The 11,161-nt window shown below is 32.2% G+C and overlaps 1 protein-coding gene across 1 annotated transcript; it reads right to left on the reverse strand.

Moving 5' to 3' along the window:
* Positions 1 to 5,859: 5,859 nt before the first annotated feature.
* LOC145679069 (glutamate receptor ionotropic, kainate glr-3-like) lies at positions 5,860 to 7,467 on the reverse strand. The gene has a single exon (XM_081749666.1). It carries the CDS (start codon positions 7,465 to 7,467, stop codon positions 5,860 to 5,862), a length of 1,608 nt encoding a protein of 535 aa, XP_081605792.1.
* Positions 7,468 to 11,161: the final 3,694 nt, after the last annotated feature.

An 11,161-nucleotide genomic window follows, 5' to 3' on the forward strand; every position in this document is an offset into this window, starting at 1 on the left:
TGTGTGAAATTTTAATTTTGGATCTTAAGCCTTATATCAGAAGACGATGTTAGCAGAGCAAATATTAGAGTGTGAGTTGCAGTGGATAAGGCCTAAGCCATTTAACAGCTGACAATTGAGCTAGTACATACCCAAAACATACTGAGATTCTAATAATCAGACAAGCGCTGCATATTTTACAATTTAATTTCAATAAGGGCACAAATGTTGTGCTGGCCCGTGAAGTAATGTATATGTGAAAGATAGGTTGTGTAAAAGATAAAGACAAAAATAGTTCAGTCGCTTCCAGAAAATTTTTATATATGAAAACCTACTCAGTGTAGGACCTATTACGAATACGTGGATGAGATTCTGGCAAAAGCAGAGGACAATTGGCATGTAGGCACTTATGACATCGGCAATGTCCTAAACATTCTTCATCAAACAGAAGTAAACCATTTACAGTAAGCTCTTAACAAAAAAAAAAAAAAAAAAGAAGCCAATGTTTGGGTGCCACACGAACTGATTCAAAAACATTTACTCGATTGAATTTATATCTATGAGTGTCTACTTAAATCTAATGAATTCCAGCCATTTCCGAAGCTGTTGCTTACGAGTAATAAAAATTGGATAACCTACAAAATCGTGCGAAAAAAAAAATTGTACTTAATATGAGATGATACTTCACAATTTGTGTCAAAGCCCACACTGATGTTCAGGAAGGTTAGGCTGTGCTGTGCGTTTGATGGGATTGGAAAGTCATCGTGCATCGAACTGCTGCCACCGGGTGAAAAGAAAATGACTCAGAAATGTACTTTCGACAACTAGCGCCAATGCACCTAATAATTCAAAACAAACTACTGAAGCTAGTCAACAGAAAGTTGTCATATACCACACTGATAACGCTAAATGGAATACATATTTAATTATACAGCAATTGTGAGAACTTGGCTGCGAGATTTTAATCGCTCCTTCGTATACCAAGAACCTGGTACCGTCAGTCTATCATTTGTTTCCGTCTCAGCAAAATTATCTGAATGGCGTTAAGTTAGTTTGAAACGAATCTGGTAAATACCACGAGTCACATTTTTGTTACCAGAAACGACACATACGCTATAGTGAGGGGACTATGGCATTGCCAAAACAATGACTCATAGCCATCGAGTAAAATGGTACATATATAGTTTGATATATTTTTAAGTGACGATAAGTATCTTTTCAGTTTTGACTTCCAAATGCTGAATACTTTGTACTAAGACAACACAATATCAAAATATCATAAACTATGTGTTGTGTACACGGCATAACTATTATTTTTCTATGACGCACTGTGTCATATTTGTTGATAGATTGATTGGAATGTAATATCTCTTTCTAGAACTATCAAGTACAATACGAAACACAATCGTGTTTCAGTTTGAGTTGAAAAACTTATCCCTAATGGAAATCGGTATTATACACAATAATTATAATAACAACATAAATACTTTTTCGTTCATTTTCAGAAAGTTTTTGATTTTACCAATTTAACGACAAGAAACAAATGAACTTTCTATTTGTTAAGGAAATATTAGGAAATAATTTTATGTTACGATTCAGAGGGCAATAGTTCCCTCATTAGAGTTTAACGCCCCTTTCAGTAAAGAGTCTATATGATGTAAGGACGCACAAATCGACGTGGAATCAGAATCACATGAGCTTCCACTGAGAATCAAACCCTGATGTCTCTCGTTGGATAAGATAATAATAGTATAGTGACAATACTTAATACCTACCTTTCAGCTATGGTATTCTACATTTAAAATTCTTATAAAATTGTGTCCTAATTGAATTTGAAAATGGAGTTGATAAAGAGCTTTTCAATGAAATGTTCACAGTCTATGTGCAGATTAGAAGCAAAGAATGGTCAACTCCAGAATTTGAACACAAGAACACATGGTTAATTCACTATTCAGCCAAACCGCTCGACTATTTTGTAAGATATTGCGAATTTATTTTGTGTAAAGTGGTTTTCTATTCTACATTATATTTTATTTACATGTTCTACATTAGATTTTGTTTACAGTCTAATACGACTGAATTTTCAGTGAATAACTGGAAATTACATTTCTTACAATGTATAAACATAATTCTGGCACAATTTATAGTTTCATTTATGTTACAATGACTTATATAAAACAGATTGATTGTGTGAAATTATTTACGTTGCAATGATCTTTGTCTTTCATTTGCTGAAAACATTAAGCTATACAAGAAAATTACTAATTTTACTGATTGTTTAGAGTTACAAGATGATTTAAGTATATGTCATGAATGGTCTCCACGAAATAAGCTACACTTTAATGTAAGCAAATGTTTTGTAATCACATTCTCCAGGCCACACACTCATACAATAAATAATACATTAATCGTCAGAACAGATAGTATAAAAGACTTAGACATATTACTAGATAGTAAGTTTAACTACAAGGCACATACAGAAAAACGCGTTAATGAATCGATCAAAAATCTGTTCTGAGGAATTCAAAAAGAGCTAACAAGCTACAAAACTTTAATATTATTTAATATGTTTATTAGAAGTAAGTTGGAGTATGCTTCTTTGGTATGGAACCTCTTTTACAAATGTTATGTCAATAGAATCGAGAGTTCAAAACAAGTTCTTACGACATCTGTATTATAAGAACTACAAAAATACTTCCACAAAGAAAATATTTCAATAGAAAATATTTCATATTAATAAATTTAAATATGATAACTTAATTACTGGAAGGCAAATTACAGACCAGGTGTTTTTGTTCAAATTGGTAAATGGAATATTTGATAACAAAGAATGTTTCCAACAACTGAGATCTATACTAGGAACATTAATTTACGAACTGGACAAATGTTCTATCCTGAAAATTCAAATTTAATTGCTCAACAAAACTCACCACTACTGATAATTACAAGAAATCACAGTAACTTAACCCTTTCAGCAGATACCCTCACAATTATGAATACTACTTTCAGTTGTCATGTGGTTCGGATTCCACGTTAAACAGTAGGTCAACGTCTCATATAGCCTCGCTGCTGAAAGGGACGTTAAATTCTAAATCAACTCAACTCAACTCAAGCTACTTTCAGTTGTCAAAAACTGCCAATCAAAGGATTTTAGTACACAAACTAGCTACAATCACATTTGTATCTTAATGACGAGTTGTCAGGTACTGAATTGCCATTTGTGGAATATATTGGAAAACAATGTTTCTAGTGTGTTTTGCATTCACAATTGTGAGGATATCTGCTGAAAGTGTTAACTAAAGATGGTACAAATATAGATTTCTCGATGCCACATAATATGTTTCTATCTCAATTAAAATATATATTTAGATAAATATTTATACGGAGTTCAAACTTAGAGATTAGTATCTTGTTTTGTCTATTCTTGTATGTATCGATTCTATATATTGAATGTAAAAGATTACTTCAGTTGTACAAGTAGGTATATGTCTATGTGTATGAATGCACAATAGACTACATATATATGTATACACGTATGTGTACATCTATTCAAGTATGTAAGTATATAAGTACATATGAGTATATGTGTGTGTGTGTGTGTGTGAACATGTAAGTTATGCTACATATTTCTTTATTGATTGATTGTGTTATAATTTTTCTCTTACTCTTTTCATTTGCGTAATAACTATTGATATTTATTTCAATTACGGTAATACTTATTGTAAAAGGAGCAATATCTCTGTTGTAGGCGAATTATAAATTAATTAACTAATCACGACTGTCGCACATTTGCAAACACTCTCAACTTCTACTTTAACCTCAACCCCCAGATTTTCTTCAAATCAGGGCTTCATATCTATTTTCAGGGCCGGATCCAGGATTTTCTAAAGGAGAGCGCACTAATAATTACCACGACATTTGAATTAAATTTGAATTATTTTAATGTCTTTAGGCGTTTGTTGTGTGAATGAGGAATATTGTTATGCTTGGTGACTCCTTTTGTTTCAACTTTCAGAAAATCGACTTTAACTATTTCTTTTGTAAAACCTCACTTTCTTTTAAGCCCTAAACGGAAACATGACGGCAGATAGTTTTGGAAAGTGTTGCTATTTTCACTGCTAGCTCCTCATTTTAGATAGTGAATATTTACAATGAAAGGGTCGTGTACAATGTACTGTACATGCACAACTGCACTCCCCCTAAATTCAGCCCTGTCTGTTTCTATTGCAGCGTTACATTAAAACAAATGGCAATTTATACATACATAAATGAATATACGCCGCCTATTTTTAATAATCATCAGATTTTCTAATTGAACAATTTTGAAAATATTTATCCCAATTAAAGTAATTGAATATTTAAAATACGATAATATTAAATTATATATTTTTACATAATTGAGAAGAATTTTCCTAAATATATGTATTTCAATAGATAACAAAATTGATTATTTGTATCACTACTCTCACATATAGGGTAGTTAAATAAAACATGACTAATTAACATAAAAAAATTGGAATAAATGTTTTAATACAAGAAATTTGCAACAAATAACAACAATAATATAAAGGTTAACACTGTAGGAAAGGCTTTAAAAATGAGATTCCTACACAGTCTCAACCCGCTAGCTTTTCTTATGCACGAATAGATGGTTTATTTATTTATATACAGGGTGTTTCCAAACAACACCGAAAATGCTTGGGAGGTGATTCCTGACATCAAGATAAGAGAAAAAGTATAGACCAACCTGGATGCACAAATGCTTGGTTTCGGAGTTATAGGGCTGTCTAAAACATGAGAAAATGAACTTTAAAGGTCCATAGCTCCAAAACTATGGAACCTACCGTAGGCAGGTCAAGACTTTACTTACGAACTAGTATGTGCCGTATCCAAATATCCATGTTCCTGAATCCCGCGGTACTTCCGCAACAATTTTTAGAGGTAGTTGGTGACTACTTTGAATTATATGCCCGTAGCCAAGCTCCCTCTATAAAAGAATGTTGCATGAGTACCTTAGGTATCTGAAACATACTTTTGGATAACACACATATTAATTCCTAAGTGAAGTCTTGACCCGACTATTGCAGGTCCCATAGTTTTAGAAATATGAACATTTAAAGTTCATCTTTTCATGTATTTGGCAGACTATAACTCCGAAAGGAAGCGTTTGTGCACCCAGGTTGGTTTATGTCTTATCTTGGTTTCGGGAATCACCTCTCAAACAGTGTCAGTGTTGTTTCGAAGCACCATATACTGTTAATGTAAAAATACACCGTCAAGTAGAATATTGTATATGTGGTCGTTTGTCTGCTAACTGAGACAGACACTCTCTTAATAGTGACTCAGACACATTAAAGCTAACAGTGACTCAGATACATTAGAGCTAACTGTGACTCAGATACATTAAAGCTAACAGTGATGCACGTACTATAGATCAACAAGAATTATTTGATCACTGGGTCAATTAACATTATAGCTAAATATTCAGTAACAAACTGCAATATGGCCCAATGCAGGCAATAGCTAGAAATGATCTAGTCTTGATCAACTGTTGTAAATAGATGTCCACACAGACTTGTGTTACTTTATAACTTCTTGCAAATTCAGATACAAGTCACTGATGTCAAGCTATACTTCTACTCTATCGATGTAAATTCTACATATTTTTTTTAAAAAAGGTTATCCTTTTTATCTAGCCATCATTGCAAATTAGATGTTAAGCATTGACAAATATATTGACTCAGTGTAAATTGCTGCAAACTAAAGAACTTTGTTAATTATATTTGAAAACGAAAAGATTTTACAACACATTAGTTAGTACATATTTTGCATTTATTGTTTCTTACGTGAATGCTGTGATATTATTTTGATATTTTATTTTTATTTAAGCTTGTTTACTTTTGTTAGTTTTCTTGATGGGAGAATTTCGAAAAAGAAAGCTAGAATTGAAAAGGAAATTCCTAATACGAGAATTAGAAAAGCGCCATCCATGTCTGCCATTGCCAGAGGTCGTAACGATTCTTCTTCCTTTTGATATGATAATGGAAGTTTAAATTCTTTTCTGCTAAATTTACTCACAACTTCTTCCTCCCAGTGAGTGATAATTCCGGAGTCACGAATTATACGCAGAAATACATCATACTTTTCTATAAGTGGCGATCCTTTCTTAAAGGCATAAACTAAGTAAAATTTTAGGACGTTTTCCTTCATCAAATATAATTCTTTTAATGTTTGTGATTCCAGAAAATCTATACCTCCTATCTGTCCTGATAACATTTTTTCTGCTAAAATAGCTATTTTACGTTTTCTAGCTAATACATTTAGTTTCTCAATATCGTCAAATAGTTTGTATCGTTGGCTTACTTTTTTAATATTGGGATCCGAACGTCTTTGAATTATTTCAATAAACGTCGGATCAACTATTCCCCATTTCAGTTGAGATTCTACAAATTGAGGAAGTGTGTTAATCGGTCTCTCGTAAGCTGGAAATGTCAAAAACGATACTAAATTGCAATTGTATGCTGTAATTAGAAGCATAGCGACAAAATTGATCCATACTAACAAATGTTGCATTACATCTTCATTTCCAACTTGTACCCCGGATCCTACAATGATTCGAACAGATTGTAACAATGAGTAATAATAATTACTATATATATTTTTTCGTGTTTTGATCAGGAACATTTGCAATTTAGCAAACAAATGCAATATAAATGAAATGCAAATAACGAATACGAGTACCCCCAACCATAACAAGAACTCAAAAGGTGCAAACACCTGCCACAAATCATCGATACGTTTAGGTTTCGGAGTAAGAAACGTTACGTGAGTTTGAGAATATGGAATACTCAAATCGAAATTTTCATTTGACCCTACAGCTAGATAAAGACCTGGAATACCTGCGATAAATTTGAAACTTTGGATCTTTCCGAGTAGGGTCGGAGAAGATTCGTTATCTCTTGATCCACCAAACACCAGATTCTGAAAGTGAACATTCCAAGTAAAATTGTACATGTTGGCAAACTCAGTTAATAGTCTATTATCTATTCCCTCGTACGATCCGTCAGGCAGGACCAATGTAAAAGGGCTGTACGGCATCATGATAAGATTTAATGATATACCTCTCAGGTTTAATAACTTATCTCGGTTCAGAAACTTTGTTAATTTAACACCATCATCCATCTTGACTGAAATACTCTCAAAGTCATCTGTTTCCATGTTGTCACCAAGAGAGTTAGTAAGAATATGAAAATAGCAATCTGTTGATTCATTGGCTGTTATAGGAGGCACAATAATATAAACATAGGGAAATAATTTCATGAATGGTTGTTGAAAAATCGAGATGTCAAACTCCTCTTTGTTTCGAGAAAACGCTATGAACTTCCTATTCTTTCTGAAAGACGTCTTTTTCGTAGCGGAGTAAATTACTGAAAATACTTCAGATATGTTTTTGCTTCCAAGAATAAATATATCACATTCTTGATTCATAGCGCTTAAAAATACGTGCTCTGTAAATTTATATGATGTAAGCCAATGCTGTAGATAAATTACAGATATTTCTGAATAAACCATTTTTATATCAAAATATTCGCTTGCTGATTCGGTTATTACGACACATTTATTGCCTTGAGATTTGTTTTCAATGATTGGATGCAAAAAGTAATCAAATTTGCAAAATGTCGCATGTTTCTTGGTTGTAAATAAAGTTCCTACTGAAATGATTGCCATTGCCAATAGGAATATTTTTTCTAACATCGTCAGCTTCCTGAAAGATAATAATTTTTGTTAATTCATATGCGGTAATTATTCATGATTTTTATCACGACATACTCAAAATTTAATAGTAAATTTAATAGTATATTGAATAGTATAATTCAATATTTAGTGTTAATGAATTTACAACGAAAATATGAAATTAAATAAAATCTTTTAGTTTTTATGAATCAGAAAATTTTCTGTTTCAAAATTTTCCGGGAAATTTTCATCACTGTACTGGACAGACAATTCTTCGATTCATGAAAAGTTGTTTCACTTGTTCCTACATAGTACTGAAAATTGTGAGCCATGAAAATTTTCAGGTTATTTAAACGATCTTTCACTTTTTAACATTTCTATACATGATTTCGATCAATTTTATGAATACTGAGGAACTGTTACTTGATCACTGATATTTATTGACGGAAAATTTTCCGGGAAAATATAGAAGAAAAATTTTCATCTCACATCACGGCTAAACAACGATGTAGGAATACGTGGTGTATGTTTTTATGAATCGGAAAATTTTCCCTTTCAAAATTTTCCGGAAAATTTTCATCACTGTACAGGACAGACAATTCTTCGATTCATGAAAAAATGTTTCACTTGTTCTTACATAGTACTGAAAATTGTGTGAGTCATGAAAATTTTCAGATTCTTTAAACAATCTTTCAGTTTTTAACATTTCTATATATTAATTTAATCAATTTATGAATACTGAGGAATTGTTACTTGATCACTGATATTTGTTAATAACGAAAAATTTTCCGGAAAAGTATAGAAGAAAATTGTCACCTCACATTACGGCTATACAACGATGTAGGAATAAGTGAAGTATGTTTTTATGAATCGGAAAATTTTCATCACTGAGTTCATGTCGCAATATACATATCTCGTTCTCATCATTTCTGTTTTATTAGCCACAAGTATTAAGCAAATTATGGATATTTTAAAATACAAAATCATACTTTTCATAAAGTGGATACTTTCAAATATCTAGAATCAACATCAACAGAACAAAATCATATTCACGAATAAATGAAATGTTGACCAAAAACATTGAATTCGTGCTATTATTTATTTCAAAATATATTGTCATCGCGAATCCTGTCGAGAAGTTTGAAGCTTAAAATATATAAAACGATAATCATGCCTGTTGTGATATATGGTTGCGAAACATGGTCGCTTACTCTGAGAAAAGAACATAAATCGAAAGTATTTGAGAACAAGATCCTTTGACGAATATTCGGAGCTAACAAGTAAGAGGAACGGGAAGGGAATGGCGGAAACTTCATAACGAAGAACTACATAATTTATACTGTTTAGCGAATGTTGTTAGGGTCATTAAATCTAGGAGGCTTAAGTGGGCAAATCATGTAGCCAAAATGAAAGAAAATACGAACACTTGCAACATTTTAACTAGAAATCTAATCAGAAAACGATCATTAAGAAGACTTAGGCAAAGATGAGAGGAAAATATTAAGATAGATCTCGCAGAAATAAGAACAGAAATTAGAAACTGGATCTAGTTGGCTAAGAACAAAAGTCATTGGAGGGCTTTTGCGAACTCCGCATTGAACCTCCGCGTTCCATAGGCCATAAGTTAATTAGTTTTAGTATTGAGATGGAAAAATCATTGACTTCTACCATTTTCGGTTTGAATAGAAAGATACAGGTGGATGTGGAACCTATTCTGGGGGCTCTAAATTCATATTAAAAAGCGATTTCTCGTTATCTCTTAACGAGTAGGTTTTTTTAAAGCATTTTTAGTTTTCATAGAGAAGCAATGCTAAAACTAAAACCTAATGTGTTCTTAGAACGCTGTTTTCCATCACAAAATACCACTTCTTGCTGTCCACTATCGTCTATGGTGATCAAAAATAAAACGGAAAATGATTTGTTTCTATCATATTCGGTTTGAATAGAGGAACAGGGACACTGAACTCTCGGGACACTGAACCATTGTAAATAAAACATTTCGTGCTATCACTCACCAATTTTACTTACCCACTTGCCGGTATAACCACGATAGGTTAGCAAACGGTTCTATAAGACTTCCAATACCGATGCATAGCAAAGTTTGGAAGATTAAAAGGTTACTTACTTCTGTATTTTAGTAACTAGTTCTTGATATTTCTCCTTGAAAGCTTCAAGAAGTTTCTACTACGTTTTGCAGACACTTGTTAGCTAGTTTCTTTTTCCTCTTCTAAACATTCTCATTCATTGATTTTTCAATTACTTCTTTCCAGTTTTTATTGCTTTTTTTCTTTCCATCCATACTCTGGAAGATTTGTTTTGACGATACAAAAATCCTTTTGTTTAGTTTAGATTTTGATTCTTACATACTAACTTTGTTTTTGATTGGTAAATTTGTTTTCCTTGTCATAATCATATCAGTTTGTTTACCTGGTATGTGTTCGTTACAAACATTACTAACTTATCTTTATAAATAAAACAACATGACTACCTATTTACATTGTATTATACCGGTTTGGAAGCTTTATATTTTTAAAAAATGTAAATATAAATACGTAAATTGAATGCTTTGTAAATAAGTAAATAACTGAACCATGACGTCCGTAATATGAATATTTGAAGGTAAAGACAATTTTTATTAATATATTTATTGACGCAAAAGTAGACAAATGCTCGCCAGGCAGAGATGTAAACAGTGTTGTATAAAAGAAAAATATACATAGTAAAAAAGGGTTTTACCTACTGCCATAATATAGTTGTGAGATAAAAATTTTATATTTATAGTCACTTTATGGCGGCCTCCATATTCTTTATTTGTACGATAGTTAATCGATGTAATAATGATCGACTACTTTTCATACAGTGGTTATAATAAGGTGGAACAGTCAGCGACAAAGACATTTGAAACCTTGACCAGTAGTATGGCGAAGCTGAACATATGCAACTCACTTACACGTGTTTTACCAAGCAGTTCGTTGGCCTATGGAGTACTGAAACAATCATTTACAAAACAATATCCACTTTAAGATTAATCTCTATTGTTTGAAGCGTTTTGTACAATGAGTATCATATATCAAAAGATTGTAACTTCTTTCATTACAAATTATATGAGGAAAATAAATAAAGAAAAATACTGCTGATCCATGAGTTAATATCAATTCTTGAGCAATTGATGGAAATAAGTTCTAAATGATTGTCTCAATTTATGCTTCACTCCAATTGCCCGTCATTCTCATCATTCCAACATCGCTTTACTACTTCAGAGGAAACAATCTTGCTTACCACACTGTGCATGGATTGAAATTGAAATTAAAATATGGTAAAATGTTCGAACTTGCCGGGTTCAAACTCGGATTTTATGCTTGAAACTCCAATACGTTAACCACTCACCTACGCCAATCACTACCTTTAATTTACAAAAACATATAGTTATTAAAATCCTTTCACGTGA

Source organism: Thermobia domestica, chromosome 2 (genome assembly GCF_964235325.1).
Source record: "Thermobia domestica chromosome 2, izTheDome1.hap1.1, whole genome shotgun sequence".
NCBI lineage: Eukaryota > Metazoa > Arthropoda > Insecta > Zygentoma > Lepismatidae > Thermobia > Thermobia domestica.

What these genes read in the sequence shown, in the direction of transcription:
- LOC145679069 (XM_081749666.1), bottom strand. Translation starts at nt 7,467, where the DNA reads ATGAATCAAGAATGTGATATATTTATTCTTGGAAGCAAAAACATATCT.